This window comes from Chaetodon trifascialis, chromosome 24, assembly GCF_039877785.1.
Source record: "Chaetodon trifascialis isolate fChaTrf1 chromosome 24, fChaTrf1.hap1, whole genome shotgun sequence".
Lineage (NCBI taxonomy): Eukaryota > Metazoa > Chordata > Actinopteri > Chaetodontiformes > Chaetodontidae > Chaetodon > Chaetodon trifascialis.
In genome coordinates, this window is record NC_092079.1 from 9,118,199 (window position 1) to 9,144,577 (window position 26,379).

Below are 26,379 nucleotides of genomic sequence, written 5' to 3' on the forward strand. Positions count from 1 at the left end.
GTGAGATGAGCTGAAACATTGCTCTCTATCATATTATATGTCACTGCAAGCTTTATAATGGAAACACATGGGTTCTCTGAGCTGGAATCTTCCTTGAGTCAGGGTCAGGGTTAAACACTTTGCAGTGATCCAGCTCACCAGTTTGCTGAGCGTCACAGTGTCTTCTCTTCTCCTTCAGACTTTAACAGTGTATATACAAATCAGAGAGTGATGAGTTTTGGCTTGGGAGTGAAAATCCAATCAGGTACATGTTCCAGTGAGTCAGCAAACTGGAAAACACCCAAATGCCAAGAAATTTAACCAAACAACAAAATGAAACTTTCTGTGAACGTATCACTATAAATATTATAATACCCAGTGTGACGGATAAGAAACGGAATTCCTTCGTCTCGGGTCGTCTTTCCTCATCAAGTGGCACGAGTGTGACGTCCGACTAAAGGATGACACATCGAAACAAAGAGAACCCGACATAAAGTCCGGTCTGGAAAACAGAGTTTGTTTATCTTCTTCCCTCGAATTATTAAAAAAAATGTTGTTTTTATACGTAGCAGAGAACTTTTTCCTATTTCTTTTTTTCCTTCTGTACCTTCTCTGCTCTTCTAGCCTCGTCTGATACTCTGCCATCACTCTTTCAGAGGAAGAATCCAGATTTCTGGGGGTCCTGCAGGGTGGAGAGTCCGTCTGGGCAGGAGACGGGGATGTTGCCTGTCGCCACTTCATTCCCGTTGGGCATCAGACACGTCCTGATGTACGCTGCGTTGGTGGCACTGAGGAGGCAGCCATTCTCCAACTGGAACACAAAGGGGTTACATTTGAAGGCGAATACTGGTGTGATTTTAATGATCTTTTTACCTTATTGTCTATAATAGTTTCTACTTAACAAAAATCACTTTGATTTTACAATGTCTTGAGGGCACAATAGCAAGACAACAACAACAAAAAAGAAATGAATCCTCATTAATGCACAGAGGATAGAGAACGAACATGTTTCATGCATTAAGAATAGGCAATTTTATTCAAAATAGGTTAACTACAGCACCTATGGAAATGTTTGCCCTGAAAATAAACCTGGAAGGTCAGTCAATTCTTTTAACTGCAGGTGGATTCACAGGTGGTGCAAATGCAATTATAGAGACTCTAAACATTTTCTGTGAGCAGTAGCTATGGAGTCACCATTGGCCTTAATCACAGGAAACAGGTCAGGTCAGGCCATAAGCACTGAGCAGCAGGTGCTCAGTGAGCAGACCTGGAGTCCTGAGAGACACCATGACACAAGCAGGAGGAGGAAGAGTGATGGAGGGCAGGAGTGACATAAGAGGAAGCATAAAGAGACACCAGAGAGAAGGGGAGGAAGGAGTATCCTACAGTCTGGAGCTGTTGTGACCACTTGCATCAGTGTGACTGTAATCCCCTTCAGTGAGTCTAACCAGATTAGGTCGCTGGTCAACTAGTTAGCACTGACGTAGTTCAGGTGCAGGACAGAAGAACCGCTTCACAGCAGCCTCAGTCTCTTCTTTCCTGTTGCATTTCAGATGTTATCACACAGCGACTTCCAGTGAGTCACCGGTGGGCCTCAACTCAAACCAAAAGCTTGTCTTCATTAAACAATATTTTTCAAGGACATTAACAATGTTTCACTGTTATCCACCAGAAGAAATAACTGGAAATTTTGGTTCACTTCTCCACCTTCTTGAAGTGGACAGAAAGACATTACATGTGTCTGAGTCTTTCCTCTGTAAAGCTGCAAAAGTCAGCTGTCTGTAACTGCTGATGTAACTCAGATGACAGCTCTAACATCTGTGTCTTTGTTTTGTTTATATAAGACACCATTAACCCAGTATGCCACCGTTAAAAATAACCAAGATCTTGATTAAATTGCCCAAATGAATATTCAAGGTTCCATAATCTGACAAATCTATAGGAGTGTATTATCCCTGCCTGTTTTCAAATGTCACTTGTGTCAAAGGTCTATGGCTGATGGTGTGCTTAGGATTAGCATAGCTTATTACCCTGCACTGGATAGCATTACTCATACAGTAGAAAGTGTCTGAGTAATAAGCCATGTTTATAGTGTCAGTGCCTTTCTTTACTCGCTCAGTCACACAGTCACTGACTCAAATACCTTTACGTTCACCGGCTTCATCACTTTCTATAAGCTTCTGCCTCAGTCTAGCATCCTGTTTGTGAGGCTTTCAGGATCATCGGCTGTGAATATCACAGTGTGCGGAGCTGATTCCACGATAATAACAGCTGCTTTAATATTATTGCTCCTTATGATGAACACATCTGATGATTGTGAATTCATCATGTCATCCTCTTACAGACAACAAACTGCCCTTTTGCTGCCCTGCACCTTTATACAGTATATTTTGTTCACATAGGGTAAATCACACAGTAAATCAAACTACTGTAGAGCCCCGCTTCTCTCTGAGCTGAGAATAGACTCGCTGCATCGCCTGCCTCCCCCTTCATCCTGCATTCACAGCATTAGGTAATGATGACAGTCAAATTGTAGGTCAGCACCGCTCATGCTTGACTGGTCAGCCTGCCAGTATTTTTCTTTCAGCGACAGTCACTGACCCTGAAGAATAACAGTGGAGGCTGAATGGGGCGGGAATGAATGGATGCCTGCCGGGGTCAGGCCATATCCGAGCCGACCGTGTCCCATCCCGACCTTATTCTATTCATTACAGTATTCTTTCTCACTACTGCCTCTTTTTCCTTTCCTCCGCTGAATCGTTCTCCCATATTCATTATATCTCCTTTGTTATTCTATGAGTTTGTTTTTCACTTTAAACACCAGTGACGCTCTTCATGCTTGGAAAAACAGAACACCGTGGAAAAATAGCACTGAAAAATAGATGGAGGAGAGACCCATGATGATGAAAGATGCAGAAAACAGAAAGCCCATTTGATTACTGTTGGACACATAATAATCTTGACTTCATGCAAGTCTCATACGTCACAAATATGTTATAAGGATCATTTTCTATTGGTTTTAGGTGATCATTTGGTTCATTAAATATAAAAACAATAACGGTAGCACATGCTCAACATACTACTATATTTATCTAACTTGTGAAACAAATCCAAAGGTGAGAAGATTTTAACAACAGAAGGCCTTTTATAGAACTTAAGCTTCATCATGCTGCTCTCTTGCTTGTTTAACCAACAGGATGACCGGCCTTTGTTGGACTTAGTATATTTACAGCTGAGCTAACAATGCAGACTTGTTCTCCTTGAGCTGAAAAGTAAACCAGAGGTGCCATTTGCGCGAGCTCCTGAGACATTCCTGGTTTAAATCCTGCTTCAAACTTAGATTCGGCAGCGTTAATTGGTGAGGTCTCATTACCTTGTTATGTTTTACGATGGGAATTTCTCTAGTCCTCCAGCTTTGTGCCTCTTTGACTGATTAGCATTGTTAAGATGACATTCCTCAGTCCTCCCTGGTCTGTCATTACTGGAAAAAGTTTTTGTTGGACTTTCGAGATAAATTCTGCTTCCCCTGAACATTATACAGCCTCATTAACCAACCCAAGTAATGTTATTGGGATCTGAGTTTATACCAAGTTCCAACAGTACATCAAGATCCCTAGAATAACTTTTGCACAATTACTTATATAGCAAACATTCTTACATTACTCCATTTAATCAACATTTCATTCAGGGAGCAAATAATGATTATTTTCATTGTTGACTTTTCTGAATCAAAAGTACAAATGAACCCAGTTAACTTTAACTTAAAAAAACAGCAAATATTCCCATTTGAGAAGCTTAAACGAGAAAAAAACGTATTAAACACTTCCCAAAACAGCTGCAGATTAATTCAGTCGGCATCTTAAACAAACTGTGACATGTGCTCAATCATCAGCTAAACATCTGCCATGTCTGGAAGGCACTGGATGAATGTGGCTGAACAAGAATGAAATTTGACAGAGGAGTTCAGATTAGGGGAAAGTAAGACATTTTTAAGTGCTCGTAAAGGTTATTTCTGCCCACTGGAACAGCACACACTGTAATTTCCCTAAACACAGCTCAGCTAAAACAAACTGCCCACAGAACTTCTCCTTGTACAGACTCTACTGCAATAGATTCTAGTTGACTCTATTCTCACACTGTGCTGCTCTGACCCATCTCCCCCTTGTCTTATTTACATGGCATGTCTGGTCGCATCATCACAGTTTACACTGAGCTCCGTGCCAGCCTGGGGCCTCTGTGTGCTGACTCGGAAAAAAATCCATTTTCATGACAGTGAAAGAGAACAGCGCAGGGCTGAAGGGTTGGGGTTGTAGACTCTGCAGCCCTCCGTTTGTTGATGTTCACTGATATTTGAGGGCAACAAAGACTTCAGGCCTCGTCAGTGGGCTAGAATCAAGAATCTGACTCCCTGGCCAAACAGTTTTGAGGAGAGCGAGCAGCTTTTGTCTTTTTGAGATGGAAGGAAGAGGGAAAAGAGAAAGACAGAGCGAGCCTGCTATGAGACAGAAGGTCTTCGTGGGATTCATTATCAGGATGACTGTTAAGGGAGGGGAAAGCATGACTCACCTTCTCGTGAACATGTCGCATAAGCCCTGTTTTCATGGGACTAATGTGGGAATGTCTTATAAATAGGACATTAGCATCTGTGTTGAATGAAACATACACATATCATTGTCCCCCTGGATTCAACTATTTGATGTCAAGATTTAATAGCGAAGCATTTTCTGATGACAGATGGAAGATGGCAAAATGTTTGTTCAGAAGGAAAAGAAACTACTCCGAGCTCTTCCCACTGGTTTGATGTCATGCGCATCAACTGGACCAATATCAGAATCAAAATCTTCTGGCAGTTGTGATGATCTTTGTTCGTGTCAATCAGATCTGATGAAACCCCTCCCGCACAGACCCAATGAAGCAGATCATTTAATAAAAATGATTAATAAATACTAGCTAAGTTTTCAGAGGCATTAATGGGTTTTGGTAATACTAACAAGCAGATACAAATAGGAACGCAGTTACTGCCCGAACAGCCAGTGTTTGGTCTTATATTATTGGGCAAAATTCAGGATTACATTTTGTTCAGTCATCTAAATAGTAAAATAACTTACAACCCAGATTCCAAAAAGTTTGAAGTAGTATTGATTCGTCATGATTGTGATCTTAGGTCAACAAACAATTCCTCTGATGTCTTACCTTGCTGTGAGTGGAGTCTTGTGTGGTGTTGAACAAGCTGTAGGCCTCTAATGATGGCAGGCTGTGCTGCGGCTGGGACAGACCCAGTAACTGCCCAAATTCCAGTGCAGAGCTCTGGGTGGGACATTTGGGCAAACAAGATGGCAGAACCTGAGTCTGCTGCAGCATCTGCTGCTGCTGGTGTTTCTGGTGACCTTGCAGCTGGTAGGGCTGTGTGGTGGCCACTGAAGTCTGGTAGTGACAAGCTTCTGGTGCGGTCACGCCGTTCAGCACTGTGCTACCTGGATGTGGTGCACTGGAGATGCTGTAAGCCATGTGGCTGACCTCCACATTGGGTGGAAAGGCTGTGTGTCCATCCGGGATGTAAGATCCGTTTGTCAGTCCAAGTTGATTCTGGAGGCCAGGCAGCAAAGAGTTCTGGCTGCTTACCTGCTGATGGGACTGAAGGTGGACTGAGAGCTGGTCCTGCTGAGGCTGCCACTGTTGACTCAATTCCAGAGGTGAGTTAAGGTGTTTATGTTCACCGTTCAGCTGTGAAGTTTTCAGTATAGTGTGTGGGTGATGATGAGTGTGGTTATTAGGGTTATGGTGGTTCTCTGCCACCCAGTGACCATTAGGAATCCCAGTTAAAATCTTGGTGTCCACTGTTCCAGGCTGGGTGACAGGCTGAATCTGGCCCGGCTGAGCTTTGACCAGCTCACCTACACTGATGTGTCGCTGCATCTGTTGTGACAGCTGGGTGATGGGCTGCCTGCTGCTGGGGAGAGCTGGAGGGACAGCAGGTGTGAGGCACGCCTGTGGCTGCTGGGTGACACTTTGGGCTGAGTCTGGGATTGGTGGACAAGTCAAAGCTCCAAATCCACCTCTGTCTCTTTGTTCTTCCGCCTCGGTCCCACTTTCCAGTGAGTCGTGGATGTAGGAGAGGATTTCGTTGTTGGTGAGGAGGTCACTAAGTGTTGGGATGTGGTTGGGGTCCATCTCCACCTGGATCATCCTCTCGTCCAGCAGCAGGAGCTCCAGGTCTTCAGCGTTTAGACCCAGGTTCTCCAGGGCGCTAAAGAGCTCGCTATTGGAGCATGTTTCCTCTCCGTCCAAGGACAGAGAGTCCAAGGTGGCCAGCAGTGGATCATAACTAGATGTTTTGCTATCACACCTCTCTGTCTCCCCATTAGACACAAAGTGCCAGCTGTTGCCACCCAGCAAGCCAACATGACCGCTGTCACCTTGCTGCTCGCTAAAAAGGCTGCTGTGGTAGGACATCTTGGGCTCCGTGTCTGGCTGGCAGACATACACAGACTCATCCTGGCTCATCACCACTCCCAGCAGGGACTTTGGGTCCAGGTCATCTGAAGCATCTGAACTCTTGTTCAGTTTGCCCTTCTTGGACTTGCTGCCTTTGGCTTTGCCCTGGAAGGAATCGGGGAAGCCATGCAGTGGATAACCGGTTTGGTAGAGCATCGCCTCTCCGGTCGCAAAGGTGAAGGGAAGGTGCATTGATCGCTTCCTCAGGTGTTCCCCTCCTTCCTCATCCCTGTGGGAATCCAAATTGGAAATTAGCGGATATATCCAGTTAAAACTCAAAAATCAAACTGAAACCTTCTGCTGAAACTTACACCAGGGGCCTTTGGGTGGCAATGATGTAGTCTGGTTTGCCGTTCTTGTAGACCAGCCTGGCGTTGGCCTGGACCCACTTCCACCGGTTGTCCTTTGTGAGCAGCCTGAAGACAGTGAGGCCGCTCTCACCCGTCTTTATCACTGGAATCACACCAGACAACACATTAGAGGCTCTGTGTCACTGCTGTTTACATTAGGGTTAGTACGCCCCACAGTGTGCACAGTCACACTGCATTTGCTCAGTCGGGCGTGTGGCCATGATGGAGGCTACATGCTGATGTTCACTTTGGCTACATGCACATGTTACAAGTCCTGTTTGCACACACTCAAGCAGCCCATCACAGATGCATCTCATCCCTCTACCCCCAACCCTTCATTTCCATGGCTCAGTGTTGTGTCTGTCGGTGTGTGTAATTGTGGTGCAGCTCGTGTTTCTGTGCTGTCTCGTTTCTAAACAAGCTTCACAGCAAAGCACATTCTCAGATGCAAACCAGCTTCCTCAAAGACTGTGGCTTTCACTACTATACCAGTTGAACTGTTGAGGAGTAGCTGATCAATACTGTCTCTTTGCAGCATATTGGCAATTTGTAACTAAAGCAAGTTAACATGTGTTTAGATGCAATGAAGAGGCCACAATAAAAACAGCTTGACTGTGTTCTAAGAAGCTGTGAAAACCAAAATAACATAATAACTAAAACAATTTAGGGGCAAAGCCTCTCATGTTTTAGAATATTACCTGTAAAATACTAACAATGAGCACGCAGATTTGAAAAATCCTCGTTAGTCTTGCCTATAGCCCACATCATGAAAACTGTTCTGGGATTGGTACAGTTTCACAGTCAGCGCTGTATATTTTTAGCAGTAAAAGCCACGAGCTGCTGACCTTTAGAAGGAACTGCAATATTTATGTCTCTGGACAAACTCTTGTAGTTCAGTGTAGCTCAGAGATTTTGAGACATCAAGTGTTATTTTCCAGCCAAGCATGTTCATCATGCCTGAAACTGTCATCAAACTGTATCACTTTGAGCAGAACCTAGTACCACATGATAAACAGGGAGATATGTGGCTCCATTTTGTTTTACTTTCCTCATAATCTGAGGGATTACAGGAGCAAACATCTGTATTCCCCAACTGGGCCAATCATCTCTACTGACCCTGCATAAACTCCGGCTGGTGGATGACTGGATAATGTGTATGGATTGTTATTATTAGTGAATATATGGTTACATATGCATTTGTATTGTACAGATTGGAGCAGAGAATTTGTCATGTAAAGTAAAGTACAGAAAATATAAGTAAATCTACTTCTTCCTGACTTCAGTCCAATAAGGCAACTGCCATTAATTGTGGTGTCTATTGTAATGATTAGTAGTAGTTGTAGTCTTATGAATAGTATCATAAACATTACATCTCTGCTCATAATATTTAACAGAAATATGTAAAGTTGCTATTATGTGGATTCAGTTGCCTTCCCATCTGTGCATGCATTAGAGCGTGCTGAAAATGATGAATCTCTGCGTTGTATGTTTCCAAATGCATATGCATGCATTTCCGTTTCTGTATGCATGACTACATGCACACAGTGTGTGCCTTTGTGTGTGCGAGCGTGTCTGGTAGCAGTGCGTTGAGGGCGCCATGGTTACGACTAACCGGGTCATCCGGTGCACGAGCTAAGTAGGACACTTGACTCTCACTCTGAGATTTCCTCCATCAGCAGCAGCCGCACACACACAGCGTTTGTTTGTTTGTTGCAGGTGTTACAAATGTAATGTTGAGCCAAACATAAGACATCGGTCAATACACATTAACTCTGAATATACACTGATCCGAGATGGCTGGAAAGCTTTTGTGAGGTTAAAAAAGGCCAATAAAAGAGGCATCGAACATAGACTTTTCGGTGGTGTTGAGCGTGCTGTGCTGTTATAGTGTTTGGGTGTTACAACTCGAACTTCCTCTTTTGTTGCTTCATAACAAAAATAGTTGTCGTCTGAACATAACACATATATGAATTAAAAAAAAAAGACATTTGCATTTTGTGCTGAAAACTATTTTGTTGCCACTCCACATTTGTGTTTAAATGAAATTAATCTGACTGCTTTTGCTGAAAATTAATTCACCCACATTTGTTCCACACAAGAGGACACCCACTAGATCCCTTTGGGTCATTGAAGAAGCTTAACTGTCTTGCCCAGCGGTGCCTTGGCAGGGATTGTTAAAGGAGATTCGCATTACCTTTTCAATCACTCTCCATCAATATTTTTATTCCAGTTGTTCTGGTGATTTGCACCAGTGACCTTCCGGTCTCAGTCGTGCTTCGCTGACTATGAGGTCAACTGTGGTGTAAACCGTGCAGACTGCGAGCAGCTGGGACTTACTTCGGACATGATTTTCGGCACAGTACAGCATGTCGGCAGCATGAATGAACTGGTAACCGGAGCCCCGAACTCTCAGCTCCGCCTCGGTGTAGCCCAGAACAATTTTACCCCTGAAAATCCAGCAGATACGCATCAGAATGACAAAGTCAAGCACACGTGGACTCTGCCAAACAAACAAATACATTCCAAATAAAACTTGTCGTAAGTGTGAGGTTTTGGCGGAACGTACTTGGCGTCGCAGGCCATGGGCGTGAAGTCAAGCTTGTGTTTGGTTCTGAAGATCATGTTCCTCGTCCTGATTTCCAGGATGGCCGGAGGCTGGAGGGGTGTGGCGATGGCGAACAGGGCGAGCTGAGGTGGGGTGCTCCCCTCGCTGTCACACTGCTGATGGCTCTGACCGTGGAGGAACTTGAGTCGACCCTGGATATTCAACGCCTGTGAAGAGAGCACATGCAGATTTTCACTGATCAATGATGAATAAGAGGAGAGAAACCTGTGAGTATTTTTCTCGGCTTCTGATCCTTTTCCCTTTGAGAATATTGCATCAAACTTCCACAGCAGATGAGCGAGTGCTGTTTCTTTTCTCCCTGTCAAGCACCATTAGTCTTATCCTGCTGGGTAATGTAGAGAGCAATACCACTTCAGCACATTGTAAACACGCAGGGTGTCTCTTACTGGAAACCCTCCAGCTACGTTCCCTCTGGTCACACGAATCACTGTACACTCTGTACACTGTACACGTTTCTGTGTTTACAGATTTGTTTAAGAGAAAGCACCACTGGTGAGGCTTTCATCACTCTTATTAGACAAATCACTATTGCTAATCACAAAGCAGTATCATCTTAACGCCATGGCCACTCAACCAGTCAAACTCAAAACAGGCCATTAATGCACATTTCAATACCAGTTATATTCCTGAACCAGTCTTTTCACACCAAGCAACGAGCACAACACTCAGGACACACCCAAAAAATAACAAACATTACTCCAAAGCCTTCATATCTTCTCAGTGAAACATTCATTTTCATCCTTAATGCAGACGTTAGAGGCCAAACTAACTGTTGGAACCAAAACGTATTGAGTGAATGAACTTGAGTGAACTTTCAGTTTCTGGATCGACAACCAACAACAGCCAACAGGGAGCTTTTACAACCTCACAAAAATACAACAACCTGAAAACGCTTTCTCCTGTCTGCTGTCCTCCTCTTACCCTGTGGTATCTCGTGTGAGGACCCCCACCTCCTCTGTTAGCTCTGGTTAATTGACCTTGGTGGGTTTAAAGGCCTGCAGCCGTGATGTCAGGAATCTAGCCCTGAATAGCAGGAGGGATTACGAAAAACAAAGCCATAGTGACCGGTAGACAGAAGCAGAGACCTGGCTTACTGCTCACGCAAACACGCTGGGAGGGAGGACAGAGAGACGTGGGTTCGAAACCCTTCACAAGCCTTACTGGAGTGTCCTTGAGCAAGACAATGAATCCCTGGCAGCTCCAGGGCTTGAGACTACAGGCAAAAAGGCAATAAAGGAGCAAGGCAGACCACATCAGTTAACTTTCTTTTACTGATTAAGAGGCCAGTCCCTACTCTCAACCACATTACTAAATAAAAAAAATATAACTTAGACAAGAACTAAAATCCACAGTTTTCTACAAAGGATTACTTTACCTTAAAGTCTCTGAAAACCGATTTTCTCAATTAACTTATGACTCTGAGTGATGGTTTCCTCAATGAATGCTCTATTTTCTGCCAAAGTTGATACAGTTTTCACCTCAGAGATTTCGCATTTTTTCTCTGTGTCCTTCTTGGTTTGGAGTGGGTGGAGCCCGGTTGGAAACATGTGACAAGGATTTAGCAACATCGTTTCTGCTGGTTGATTTTCACACAAGACTGAGATGAGCTGAAAAGAAAATGGCTACCTGACCGAAGGAAATCAAATACTGATGGTAACTGCTGATGATTCTGTCTATTTTTCAAGTGATCAATTGTGCCTGTGTCCAAAACCCACCCAAACAGAGATTTAATGTATTACAAAAGAAAACAAAGGATAAATTAAATTGCCAATAATGAGACGCTGAAAAACATTTTGCATTTTCGTGTGATAAATAATGATTGATTTTCTGTTGATTGCCCAGTAGTTTCAGAACTGACATGTTGCAGAATAATGGGTATGGCCCCTGAAGTGCCTTGCTCATGGGGAAGCCTGTCCCAGTTTTCCCAGCAGCTTTCAGGAATTTGCTCTGCCACTGAACCACAGCGTGTTTTTCTCCATCTGCAGCTAATTGTCTTAGTGGAAGTAGCAGTGGCTGGAGTGGAGCTACCAACTCTGACTAAGCAAGTTCCCCCTCTGCTCTCGTCTCCTCTGAGCGGTGGGAGGATTAAAGTCCTTTTCCCCACGACCCCGAGGCTCTCTTAAGGCGGATTACAGGAGTAGATGGCAGCTTCTGATCCCTGAGGGACTCTGAGGTGGCACGCCATGCTGCCAGCAGCACCAACAGGTCTGAAAACACTACAAGCCTCAAATAGGGATTAATTTTATGATTTATTTGACTGGGAAACTGCTATCAATAGGTCTGTATCTGAAGTTAAATTATACCCCCCAAAACCTGCCTGACTCTTTGTAGGAAACAAGTTATTTGTCTGCTATTAACAGCGTTTTTCTTTCATTCTATCTATTGTGCATGTAATTGATGTGGATGGTGAGCTGCTGCGTGCATTTGCTGGTACACGGATAAATAAAGTTCGATTGAACTGCAATGTTAGTCATACCAGGAAGCCAGAGGGGTTGTCCAACAAACAGCGGAAGCGGCAGACAAAGCCTCGCTCCAGGAAGGACGAGTTTTCAGGTGGAAGCTGGTCAGGATTGTAGCTCACCAGGCAGGAAGACCTGGACACCGACTCTCCATCTGAGTACATCAAATATTATTTTAGACATATTTATTATGATTTATACAAAACATACGGAACAGAAGTGTGCGCAAAACACTCATTTTAAAATTAAACTACACATTAGGTGACAACTTGACCTTGTGTGTGTATGTGTGGGTGTGTAGGCTTGTACAGTTTGTGTGTATTTTCAACTGTTGACCCTTACCTAATGCAAAATGACAACTGTGTGTTTGCATGTACAGTACAAGTGTGTGTGTGTTTGTGTGCTGGTCAAAGCAACCATGTGACTTTGTTTTAGCTGTTGATGCATCCACTGCTGTGTTGTGCTTCTGTGTGCACACTGTGTTAGTGAAAGTGCATGCGTGTATGTGTGCGTGTGTGTGTGTGTGGTGTAACATCTAGTTAAAGGGCAACTCTTCTTGCCTCCTCTCTGACCTCAGATCACACTCAGAAGGGCAAAATATCTGCCCGCAAGGCTTTCAATCTGAAACATCTACTTATAAGTTCAGAATCGATCTATCTACTGGATTTGTACATGTGTAAATCAGGAGTGTGATGTTACCGTAGTGTCATCTGATGTGTGCCAAGTTCTACACTGATCAGAGGAAACACCAGTGACTGGTGACTCGAATGTCGATATCCTCATACTCAGGTATTTGGTATAGTGAAAAGATTATAAGCTGGCTAGCATACTAATGATGCAGCCTTCTGGCACAATATCAAATGAGGAGGTTGTTCTTGACAAATCTGTTTAGTTTGGTCAGACCTTTCTTTTGCACCAGCACGTCACAGAAAGAGCATGGCGATACTGCTGAATTTAATTGGGTGTGTCTTCAGTTGACAGACCTGTTGAGGGATCTGTGGGGGGTCCGAGGCCAACAGGGGGGTTGAGGGCCCAGTGCAGGTTGCTCCTGAACTCCTGCTGGTCTTCAGTGTGGATCAGCTCAAATACACTCTGGTGCATCACGTCGGTCTGACAGGGAAACTCAGTTTAAGTCTGAATCAGTTTTTGTGAATTCACAGTATGAAAAATCTTTAAGAAAGAAGATTTTGAGTGAATTTACACAGAAAATGAGTTGAGAGAAGTGTTGCCTGTTTTAGAAAAATAGAATTTTAAAGACTGAATACGAGACTACACAAGTTAAGGTAGATGTTTTGTTGAAGCAGTTGCTGTCAGCAGGTACCCTGAGGGGTGCGTTTCATTCCGTTTGCCTTGAAGTGGAGCCAAAAGAAATCAAGTGTTGCTAAACATTTAATTCAAATAGCTGAAACAAAGCCAAAGACCTGCTGTGACCCTGATACTGTATCTGTTGTCCGGACCCAGCATGACCTGGCTGAGGACCAGATTGGAACCACCATCCCAGTGTGGGCGGGGTCAAACTCAGGTCACAAAAAAGAATTTTGACAGGCAGAAGTGTTACGTGAAATACGTTTCAAACAGCAAAATAAGAAGGGGAGTTATTAACTCTTAAAGCATCGGTTGTGCTCAGCTAGCAGTGTCAAGGCATAAAAACTTCCCAGTGGGGACGGTGGCGTGCTTAGTTTAGTCTAATACAAGAAAATCAAACAGCCATTACCTCATATAACCCTGTCTATCACAGCGTGTTGTGCTTGATTTCTAAATGCATGCGTTCGTGTTGACAGAACTGGTTTCAGGTACTGTTCACCTTAAATTACCTGAAAATTCCGTTGCTTCATTCTGCCTGGAGAATCAGACCTTTCTTATCTGATGTCTTTCATGACTGATGTCTGTCATCACTCTGTTTGTTACTTGACTGTTGGTTGCCTGGTCTTATATGGATTGATGTCTGAGTGGTGGAGAGAAACTACAAAATCATCACGTGTCTCTCGCTCTTTCACTCTTGTTTTTTGGCTTATTAATTTTTACTTTTCCTGCTTGATACTCAGTCGTGTCTTATTTTCTGGGCGTTCAGACAGCTGTTGACACCCAGTGTTTGAGTGCCACTCTGCGTGGTGTTGTTTCCAAACACTCGACATGAGCCGAGACAGCAGCTTCACCACAGATTTGGGTTTGCTCGGTAAATGAATGGTGACGTGCCTCAGGTGGACAGGGAAATGAGGGGTGAGAGGTGGTGTTTACACTCTGACCAGTGCGTATGAAAGGGGGCCAATATATGTGGCTGTGCACTGTGTTAAAGTGTGTGTGCTTATAGTCTGCATTTAGATGGTGTTTATGTGAGTGTGTGTCAGACAGACGGACTTTAGATAATTTGATAATCACATTCTCCAGAATAAGATTAGACTGGAGGCAGTAGCACTCTGTTGTGAAGCCAACTGGATTAAACCTCTTGCTCCATATGTGCGTTTGTTTCAACCCTCAAGGCACTCAGAACAACACCTTCACTTGCTGCTCTTTGGGGTCACTTGCCATGAACCTCATTGTACTCCACCTCTTGCCTCTCTATAGTCTCTCCTATGCAGCCTAAAGGCAAATTCAGCCCAAACCAAAGGGTCAAGAAGAACATGAACAGGCCCATGGGTTGAAATAAGTAACTTGTTTAAGAATTGGACTGGGCATTGGAAATTTATAGGAGGTTTTACCTGATGGAAGCCAAGGTAATCCTGGATGGTGTGAGAGCAGAAGAAGATGATTCCCTCAGCTGTCACCACAAGGACGAAGCCATTCAGGGCCTGCAGAGCGAAAAAGCATTGCTTTATGTTTAGAATATTTATTAGCACGTCTATATTGCGTGTTGGTCACTGGAAGTGGCAGCGGACCATCACAATAAAAGCAGGCATAATGACATGGTAATTCCACTGTGAGAGAGACTTGATGCTCTCTGCAATTAGGTGGAAAAAAATATGTGCATACATCAGTAGTGGCATTAGCAGTCAGTCAAAATGAGTTGGAAATTGGAATATCAGACATCTGCAAAAATCCAGTTTCATGCATCCCTAACAAACATGTTAACATATGTTCTACACATGCACTGAAGATAGTTTTACATGCTGAAACCCAAATGGCAGCTAGCAACAAAACATTTCACAAGATAAAGATAAAAATGGCACATCCAGCTCCTGTTTTGAATTAACATTATTATCATCGTTCATTCAATAATCTCAGAATATATGGGACTGGAGGGTAACAGAGGATGAGAGACAAAGAAAACTAAAGAAAAACAGGGATGAGACTTTTCCCCCAGGCAGAAAGAGAGGAAGACGGTGAGGAGAGGCTGGAGCTGAGTTGACGTCAGTTCACAGAGAAGTCATGGAGGAGGAGGAGGGAGGAGAAGGAGGTCACTACTGGATGACTAACACCTCCATCATCGCTCCTCCTCTCCCTCCTCGAGCCTTGGGGCTCAGTGAGGAGGTGATGACACTGTGTCCCGACACTGCAAAGAGTCACAACGGCATCCTGCCAGCATCTGCCTACACCTCACTGATGATGATGATGATGATGATGATGATGATGATGATGATGATGATGATGATGATGATGACCTCCGTAGGCACACAGGCTTTATCTGAACAGATACATGAACGAATACACTCTGCTGTTGGGTCACAACTTTACATTTGCTTTTGAACCTCTTTTCAAATCCATTACATGATGTCAAAAATTCATTACTATCAGGCTTTAAACAAGACAGCTTCTGCTAGCTGTTGAATTATTGACATTTTGGAGGTAAGGGGATAAGGCTGGGCGATGATCTTGATATGGCAACGGGAAAAAATTTACAGCGATAACAATGACAAATGTTGGACATATTTTACTCTATATAGATTGTTCTAACAGCAGAAATAAGTCCAACAACAGCCAGTCAGTCTGCACTTTCTGCCTTGCATGTCAAAATGCAAAGCATTGCTTGTGCTGCTGGTGAAGTAAGTGGATGCTCTCTGGACAAAGAGGTGAGCTGATGTTATCCTCCAAAGCTCAGGAAACTGTTGACAAAAATGGAAAGATGACCTCAAGAGGTTTGGATGTCTTAAAAGTGATGAAGCCCAGATTAAGATGGTCTGTAAAGTGTTCTGTCGGTTGGTGCCAGCCAAAAAGGGAAAGCAACAAATCTTTTGCATCACCTGAAAAGGTGGCATCCCACCACATCCGACCAGAATGAAAATATGAGCCCATGTGAGTCACAGCTTTTAGTTCTCTTCATATTGCCTTAATACTGTAAGTTACAAGACAACACAACTTGATTCAGCCGCTGTCAGGATTCTCTTCAAATTGCCAATGTTGCAAATTATAGTGATAAAAATCAATATTGATCATTACGGAATAAAAAGTTTTCACACATCATGCATATTTTTTGATATTTATGAATTAAAAACCAGGCCATGGACATGCAAAGCATAATCCATTATCTATCCAATATCTATCAACCAGTGTTGCTCTGGAAAAAAGCAGCAAGCTGACCACACCCAGCACTGTCGAACACACACATACAAGCACATGCTATACACACATGAACAAGCACACAGTATGCAGAGTGGAGCAGCATACAGGCGCTGTGTATAAATATTTACTGTAGCTTCATCTGTCTGCAGAAAACACATCTCTCTTTCTCGTTCTCATGTTTGGTCAACCTCTCACTCTCCTGAGACAGAGGAGGATGTGTGTGTGTGTGTGTGTGTGTGTGTGTGTGTGTGTGTGTGTGTGTGTGTGTGTGTGTGTGTGTGTGTGTGAGACAGAGAGCAGTAATGTTTGTTGTCTCTGTCAGATGACAAGCCAATGACAGCACCCACTGCCAGGAAACAGGAAAACTCTCTCTGTTCCTGTCCCAGTATTTACTACAGAAGAAGCATTTCCATAAAACATTTTGGCTTGGTCCAAATCAGCTGGCCATGTTTTTCCTGGCTTTTTTTCTTTTGCAGGGCAGCAAAGGTCGCCGTCTCTCAGCTTGACCCGTCAGACCTTGTAATCAAGTGCTTAAAAATAAATTTGTCTTGACTGTCCTCTTTATCACACACACACACACACACACACACACACACACACACACACACACACACACACACACACACACACACACACACACACACACACACACACACACAAAGTAAGTTACTGGCCTGAAAGTGGACAATATGAAGGCATGAGGAGTGTGTTGAAGATTTGGCAATACACTGTCAAACATCTAAGAATACTGAAATTGCTTTTAGTTGATTTCCACCAAGACACACACATCCTTCATCCAAACCCCCCTCACTTCAATAATAGATGCGTTCACCGGCTCTGTATAATTCATGGGTCAGTGTCTGTAATGGAAAACAGCAGCTGAAGACAGGAGGCTGCTGCCCTCTACGCCGACACATCCTTGATTCTTCACAGCTGCAGTGACCCATTTACTCCTCTGGGATCAATACATTTATCGATAAACTCACTCACAGCAGAGAAAGCACTGTTTACTTCTGTTTGTGTCCCTAGGTTCAACAACTGATGTCTCCACCCAGAGCTTCTGGCTCTGCTACGTTCACAAGCTAGTTGCTAACTAATTGGGTTGCCATTCAAATGCATCACAAATCTGAACCAAACTTCAGGAAAATCGGTCCAAGAAAATAAGATAATATAATCTTAATAAGACAAGATATATCTGCTTTGGAATTTGCATATTGACACATATGTTTTGGAATAAACATGGAGATGCACACATAGGCTAGAACTGTTGACTTGGTCCAGATATGACACAGTTAAACTTGGAAGGAAAGGTGCTCTTCTTTAAGGAAGCTCCAAAAGAGAATAATCACACATACATACATCCAATACCCTGTCAAGAATTTGACTCTTGAAAACAACAGTGTGCGATGGAGCTTGTGTAGGAGTGAAAAACAACTGACCACGGTGGTCAACTCAAACCCAGCTCTCTCTTTTCAAATGCAGAAATTTCCCTGCTGTAAGTCCAAGAAAACAAGCCATTTCTCCTGTTGTCCTGCTGTGCAGAGCGGCCTCTCCTCCATCATAAGGTTTCAACTGACCTCAAACAGTTGTCGTGCGCAGATTCTCTGCATGATGCATGGAAAAAAGCCGCAAACCAACTCAGAGCCTCGGAGCCAGGGGGGTCGTCAGTGGTTAGATGATAGCTACTTGACTGTGCCTTTATCACATACAAATCCAGACACAAGCATGTCCAAGATGTATTGAGGAATGAAAGTAACACAGACTGCATCCAGATGTTTAGAAAGTGTAAATACATCTGCTAAGCCAAGCCACATTCATTAACTCTAAACTCTTCCCATGTCCATCTTGCATGATGTCATGCTAATAAAATGAAAATGCAAAATACTTCTCTACAGCACCAGCCATGATTTTAGGCACAACAGGAAGTAAAACTGATTAGTACAACTAAAGAGCTCACCAACCTGCAGCAGCAGTTCCCCCTCAGGTATGCATCCATCCACAGATCCTGATGTTTTGCTGTTGTCACTGCTCTTGGTCATGCCATTGGACAGCTGGTTCTTCAATGCCACTGCAGAAAACAGGGAGGATAATTTCATTTTGGACTGTTGCTCAAACACAAAGATCAACATGCAGACTACAGCTGCAATGATTAATCGATTAGTTGAAGATTTTTCTGCAATCTGAGGCACGAAGGCTCCTTATATTCGTTACAGTTGAAATTGTTCATTTGATATCATTCACTTCAGTAACATGGAAATTAACAGATAGAACTACTGGATTTTAAATGTGTTCACCGTTTATTGACAGTCGCTGTGGTCAAAACATTTCTCTGTGACCTCTGACCCCTAGACAAAAACACAGAGGCCAGCACTGCGCCTTTGACCCTGAGGGTAAAATCTGTGAGAGTGAGTGGAGCCTGAAGAAAACAAAGAGCCTTTCTGAAGCGGCAGCAGAGACGTTAATGGAAGAGGAAGCCTCTGAGTGCTGCAGACAATGCAGAGGCTGAAGGTTCAACTACTTCTTCTGATCGCGACCCAAATTCCCCACAGGGATCAATAAAGCTCCATCGCATCTCTTTATTATCATTAATGGAGTCTTTGTGTCCACCGACTCGGTAATTACATGGGACAGAAAACAAACACAAACCTTGACATGGACCCAGCACTAGGTGAAACTAACGTTAAAAATGTTGATACCAACAACAAAAACAGAACTAAAGGAGCCAGTGTTGATCTAGTTTGGAAAGAAATCCAGACGTTTAATTATGAAAATTAATATTTAATTGTGGGAAAAATACAGCAACATGACTCCAGCGGCTGCACTGAATGTACTGCATGCTGGAAAAACTGAAAAAAAAAAACCCAAAACTGTTTCCTCCATTAGTCACTTGGACACAAAAACATACGAAAACGGGATCCACAATCAGCTGATAAGTTGGACCGGCACTGATTAGAAACTGCACACAATGTCACTTTAATCGACTGAAAATGAAATGTAGGTCAAGCTGAAACGTGAATAAACAACATGGTCTAGCACATTATTTAATTAGTTTATTTTGTAATGTGAATGTGTGTACATCTTTTAAATGACATGTTTATGTTGAAATAATGCACAAGCAGTATGTCTCTCGTTGCACTGGTTTTCCCTCTTATGGACATAATGTGCAAAAAAGATATGTGAATGGCTCGAACCAATGTTTCTTTTAGAAGGAATATTCAAGCATAATTTTTTGCCAATTTTGACAGGCCGACTAAGATGCACCAAAAACCTTTGTCTGAGTGTGCTGGTGACAGAGCTCAGTGTAGTGGAAGCTCGTACAGCCAAGAGAGAGAGCAGGAAAAGCATGTCGACTATCAATAATTAAGAGCTAGAAGGGGTGGAGGGGATATTTTGTGGCCTGACGTCATGAACGAAAGCCGCAGGCAAGGAAAAACACCCCGAGGCGACTGGGGGGAGGAAAGGAGGGGAGGGGACATGTGTTGGCACAACGGAGGGCGACGAGAACACCAACAACTGATAAAAACATCACAACAGACAGTTGTCCTCTGCCTCGCTTTACAAAGAAAGATGGGAAACATAAAGGAAGTTCCATACATCAGCCTGAGTGTCCACGTTTGGAGGGGAGATGGGTAAGTCATGCAAGTCAAACTGTCAACTCTGAGAAGCTCAAATCAGTGAATGTAAAAAAATCACTAAAACATGTTAATTTAATGTCAACTAATCGTTTCAGGACTAAACACTAAAATAGAAGATTTGTCTAAAAAAAGGTGACCAAGCCTGATGTCATCACACAAAATAAGTGCTACCATTGCCTGTCAGATCTTCAGCTTCTTCACCTTTTATCTCTTTTCCGCCGAGCTTTGGTATGATGTTACTTAACCAGAAACTCAACACAACAACTAGCAAGTCAATCTTCGGCGGCCACAGATTTAAGCCTCTGCTGCAGCCTTGTCAGTCTGGAGGGACAATGACACTTATAGTGACCCATCTAATCCAGCCTCTCACCCCCATGACCAAAATAAATTATAAATAAAGGTTCAGCCGAGTGCAGCAGCAGTGTTGACGAGTGGAGAGCATCTCCAAAATGACAACAACGGAGAGGACTATGTGCAAACTACATTGTGTTTGTGGGTGTTGGGCTTAAAGAGGTTTACATTAAATATTCATGAAGGACCTTGTACACTTTTATTTGACTGTTTCAATTATCAATTATTCAATTATTTCAAAGGACCTCTACCATCTAAGAAGTTCAAAATATTGTTTAAACAGCCAAATTTACTGCAACATTTTGAGGACCGATCAAATGTCACCTTTACAACTTTACATTAATGGCATGATATGTGCTTATATTTGCCATACACACACACACACACACACACACACACACTGATTGTCTCCATGGATATACACAGCGAGGAATCAGCATGTGACAGAGGTAGAAAATAATAGAAAATACGATGCTGTAGTATTACATGAGTAACCACTAATCTACTCTGAGCCCTTGGCAGATGGCTTCACATGGAGACAGATGTGGACTAACACACACACACACACACACACACACACACACACACACACACACACACACACACACACACACACACACACACACACACACACACACACAAGAATGACACCGGTCCGATCACTGTGCCGCTACACTGCAGCTTCAAATAAAATGAAGCTGTCACTGTAATTACAGAGAATGGATCTAAATACACAATGATTTGCAATATGAACAAAGTTTATATTTCAAGTACAGTTTGTCTGGTGCAGCAGAGGAGAACTGATTGTTGTTTCTGCTTCACAGCAGAGTAAATATGATAACAAATGAACCGTAGAGCTCTTCAGTTTTACTGGAGGCCCTGAACGCAGCATCCACACACAGAACCTTGACCCGCCACAGAAATAAATTAGCTTGTCCTGCGTTTGCTGCTTCATGAGGTGGAAGAAAGTCTGATACAGATACAGTCAGAGGATGCCATCAGGAGATCTTTGATGGAGTCTTGAATAACAGGGTGACTATCTTTAGGGACTATATCATGTTCTGCATAAATAATATAATTAAAAATTATGCCAACTCCAAAACCCTGGATCATTTCTCAAATAAAACTGAGCATGGAGATAAGCATGTAGCTCACAGGTTCAAAGACTGGGCTGGTTTGAGGCCAGCAAACCGCAACACAGAAAATAAGGTTCTTAAGGCAAACTAAAATTTCAGGATAAACTGAAGCATGAATTTGGCAACATCAACAAAAAACAAGCTTTCCAATTGGTGAAAAGTCACAACAACAGGAAGAACTGGTACCTGGAGCTCTAAGAGTGGATTGGTGCATCTCTAATTCCAACAGAGGGAGCAAACGAGTTTGTTTTTCTATGTGTAACCTCACCTGAACCTAACCTAATTCTTCCACATGCTTAAAGAGGGTCAGATCAACATGGCAGTGACTAAAGTAACGTCACACTTGGCTCCCTGCACAGACGCAGGTTAAGTACACGAGACGTGAAAATTAAAAACGAGTTTCTCAGAGGGTGCAGGAGGCACAAGTTGAACAGTGGGCGCCTGTCTCTCCCTTCCTCCTCCTCCTCCTTCAAAAGGTCTGTAAAGTGGTCGTGAGTGGATTATCCTGCTGTGTTGTTATTCTCTGAGGCTTTCATCTCCTCCTGCTGTAAAGCAGCAGTCTCTTCAGACCTATATTACTGTGTAGCTGAGACGTTGGGACGAAGGTCATCTCATGGCCAAAGGCAAGAGGAGCTGACCTACAATACACTAACGTTGTATTAAGACATCACCATGGGAGGGGGTCGTCCACAGTTCATGCACGTTGATAGAGATGTGGGTCTGCGGGCTTGTTTCTGCAGGGTGAGGATGTGACACAGAGGTCAGATATGTTTTTCATCACAGGTTAACATCTGCTGGACTGTTGCTATCCAGCTGTTTAAAGGATGACAGTGGTTGGACATCTGTTGAACAGATAATGAATGCAATCTCAAATAGTTTGGCGGGAGAAACATGCCAAGATATTTCTTTAAAAAAACAGATAACATTGATGAGATAAGCAGCTGATTGGGAACATCAGCTGAGCCAAAGCCGGAGCGTGGGTTTTCTTAGTAAAGGTACTGACCGACAGCAAAGCAAAATGAATACAAATAAAGTTGTGAGGCGTATTTAAAGTAATTTGTAGAACATGTGATGTCACAGTGAAGTTGACCTTTGACCTTTTAGATATAAAATGTCATCACTTTTTATCGAATGAGACGTGTGAAATTATGTCATAATTCGTGTATGATATCTTCAGTTGAGGTCACACATGTTTTTTCAAAGGTCGCAATGACCTTTGACCTTTGAAAACCAAACTCTAATCAGTTCATTCTTGAGTCCAAGTTATGTCAAATCTAAAGAAAGTCCCTTACAGCATGGGTATTTGTATTACTAAGTACTAGACTGGACACATTACCACCAGCTATGGATGTATGAACAGTCCTAAAAATAACTTTGGATTAAGTGGTTTTAAACCATGCTTGGTGCTGAAATGCGCACCTGAAGTCATTTGTACTGTGAATCAGTTCTTTAAAATGCTGATTTGAGCCTCCTGCTGCAAAGCTACAAACATCGGATTCAGATTATTCCACACATTCTGTGAGGGGTTTTCCGGCTGAGAAGACTTCTGAAGGCTGCTTGTTGTTTTTGGACAGACTTACAATCTGCCTTAAACAGCAAATCTGTGAACACTTTCAAGTGTGCCAAACACACACTCACACACCTCCATCCCAAGATCCATCTGCTGTGCCCGTAAGCCTGCTAACTCCTCGACAAAGCCAGTCCTCTGCTCTTTACCACTTCTTAATAGATCCTGAATCACAGAAAGCCCAGACGCGAAGTTAGCAGCCTCTACACCCCCACACCTCACCCAAACCACCACCCACCACCATCACACTGTACCCATACAAACACTAGCCATTTGCAAAAAATCTCCTCCATCCAGCAGACATCTGGCTTCCCTGCAGTGAATAAATTGTTCAGGCTCATTTGGCTGAATTATTAACAGTAAGACAAACTGTACTCCCCTTTGAGAGGCTGCGTGGACATCACAGCAGGTCCACAATATGGAAAAATACATCACTGAGCGGGAGGATTTGTTTCGGTTTTCTTGGTAACGTTGTGGCTGGATACACAAAGACCACAAACATAAATAGCTGACTCCTTGACACAATTATTGTCAATATTACTGTGTCTAACCTGTGTTAAATTTCTGTTTCCCTTTGTCCTGACAGCCCTGAACTGGGGTTTTCACATTTAATTTCACCGCTGATTCATTGCTAGATGTATGTGTCCATCTTAGCCTCCAGAAACTCTCTCTGACCTTCTTTGCTTTAAGTGGAAACTTCCACCCCTGTCTCTTTTTCAGCCTCTGTGTCCGCAGGTCCTCTGTGAGGTGTGAAATCTATTTCAGCATTTTGGTAGGCTGGGATGGAAAAGGACGAGCAGCTGTTTCAAGACTACAGACTGCCATTTACCTGCTTCACTCGAGTATTTCTCGATTTCAAGATTCGTCACTGGCACCTCTTTTAAAAATCGATGCTGCACAAGTATTATGGAACCCATCATAGGCTGCTTACTTTCAGGATTTTTGTTATTTTTCACACACAGATCATGACAAGTCTACATCTTCCTGATTATATTTCTATGCACATCGCCCACTTGCTTCCAGCTGTGCAGTATGTTTCATTGTATTCTTGTGTTTTCCTACCGGAGAAGAAGCTCTTGGTGCGGAGGAAGCTGACGCTGAGCCTCAGGATGGACAGTTTGTCCAGGCTAGATATGATGTCTTCAGGGAAGGGCAGCAGGCTGGCGAGCCGGTCCAGCTCCGAGTTCAGGCGGTCGCGATGGCGTTTGGACGGGTTTGACTTGGCACCTTCGGCTGGGGTTGGTTTGACTCTGGATGTGAAGGAAGTATCGGGATATATAAACCTTTCTGTTACCTCAGGGGCGTCAAAATGAGTCATATCTTCATTTCATTTTCATCTGAGGTTATATGTCCAGCTGATAAGCAAAGCTCCCTTAAATTTGGTTGTTAAAGAACTGTGAGAAAAACATGTACACAGATTTTCATACTTTCTTTAATACTTGATTTTGTTTATAAAATCCAAGGTGATACATTGAAATTGCTTGTTTTGACCGACCAACAGTCCAAAACCCAAAAACATTCTGTTTACAACAAAGGAAAAGCAGCAACTTCACTCTTTTCAAGGTGTAACCAGAAATGCTTTTGGGAAAGTGACATAAAAGATTCATGTTATATCAAAATAATTGAGCTTCAAGGTGGTTAATCAACTACTTATTGCAAGACACAGTGGGTTTTATGATTACTATTATTTCATTCCATTATTCTCGTGAATCCATATCTATCAGTCAAGTGATAGTGTTTATATTGAGCTACCGGTATGTTATGTTTAAATGTCCGTTTGGGCTCCATTATTTAAAAATACAGATCTACAGATCACTTCGTGTGAAGTGATTAGACACAATAAAACACATCCTGAATTGACAAGAATCGGTGTCAGGAGAGTGATGAAAACCACTTATTTGCTCTTTAAATTACGATAATAAAGCCTTAAAAATAAAGTAATAACAAAGTCTTCCACAACTCACCCCTTCTGCGCCGGTTTTCTTCTTTTCCGTCCAGCATACATGATGGTACCGTTGATTTATTCACAGTGAAGCTGGAGGAAATCCATAAACTCTAACTTAGATAAGCTAGAGACAGCTGAACCCAGCGGACAGGAAGCTGCTTTAAGCTTACGTTAAATATCCCGACTGTTACGCTTGCGCTAGTTACCGTTAACGTCAGTTAAGTAACTTGTAACGTCAGTTACTCCAATCGTCAAAGCTTTAGGGACAGAAAAATAGACAAAACAGACGTCATACCTTGAGATAGACAGTGTCGCTGTAAAATCACAGTAAAACAGACGCACTAAAGCTCCCTGTGGAGGAAGTATTTGGGGAATATCAGAGGAGAGCTGTCGCAGTTGATCCCGTCCATGGCGCTCCGCTGCTCCGTCAAAATCCCGCGGACAACAAGAAGCAATTTAAACTTCACATCCTGAGGACAAACTTCAGACCAAACACGTTCAAACCAAAGCGTTAGAAAGTTAGATCATCCTTTCTCCGGTCCCCTCCTCTCTCCTCTCTTCTCTCGGACCTCTCCGCTGCTGCCTCGCATCCAACGCGCGCTCCCTGGGCACTGATCTGACGTCGGGGGCGCGCATCGGGTCAAAGGTGGCGTAAGGAAAAAACGCTTGACGTTTATTTCTAATTTAATCTCCATTAATATTTACCCAACAAAATTACAATAATAGATTGGTAATAACTCAATAAATCTACCTTACGTGTGTTTTAATAATTTTATAAATATCTACATTTAAGTGTCATTTTGTATGACCCGCTCCCATAATGATTTATACAGTAGTTCACTTACTGCAGTATATGTACTCCTGTATTTTTATTTTAAGTGAGACAATGTACCTTTTGAAAGTGGAAAAACACATAGTCTTCGTCTTTCAGATGAAGCTTATTGTAGTTAATGTTCATAAGCTTAACTTTATAATATTTTGCACGCAGATCTTGGTCATATTATAAAATTCAGTGTTTAATTGTATAGATGAGACTAATAGCTATAGTTATATATGACAATAGTACATATAGGTGTTAAAACTGGCTCCACTGTGACCAGCTGAACCAAAAATATAATATACAAAAAGCAATATACTAAATGCAATACTTTTACTTGCAACGGAAATCTTTACATTGTGGTATTGCTACTTTTACTGAAGTAAAAAGGCTGTGAATGCTCCATACTGAGGTAAAATATTAAAAGTCCCCCCTGGGTTCATATTAGCTTGTCTGCTTTACAATCGCATTTTTTATTGCTGCAGTTTGGGGACATTTAATGTGCTTTGTAATGTAGTGTGT

General features: G+C 42.8%; 1 protein-coding gene across 1 annotated transcript; it reads right to left on the minus strand.

Annotated features, from left to right (window-relative positions):
- Positions 1–517: 517 nt before the first annotated feature.
- On the minus strand, positions 518–25,635 carry ahr1b (aryl hydrocarbon receptor 1b). Its single transcript, XM_070958082.1, has 11 exons — positions 25,060–25,635; positions 24,158–24,345; positions 18,368–18,474; positions 14,609–14,698; positions 12,893–13,019; positions 11,927–12,063; positions 9,391–9,596; positions 9,162–9,271; positions 6,786–6,927; positions 5,173–6,703; positions 518–790 (listed from the first exon to the last, which is right to left on the minus strand). Exons 1-11 carry the CDS (start codon positions 25,098–25,100, stop codon positions 632–634), a joined length of 2,838 nt encoding a protein of 945 aa, XP_070814183.1. The 5' UTR covers positions 25,101–25,635; the 3' UTR covers positions 518–631.
- Positions 25,636–26,379: the final 744 nt, after the last annotated feature.

Coding starts and splice junctions, on each gene's coding strand:
- ahr1b (XM_070958082.1), bottom strand. CDS start 25,100: ATGTATGCTGGACGGAAAAGAAGAAAACCGGCGCAGAAGGG. Junction 13,020..14,608: donor ATTACCTTGGCTTCCATCAG/GTAAAACCTCCT, acceptor TTTCCCTGTCAG/ACCGACGTGATGCACCAGAG. Junction 6,928..9,161: donor TGCCGAAAATCATGTCCGAA/GTAAGTCCCAGC, acceptor GTGTGATTCCAG/TGATAAAGACGGGTGAGAGC.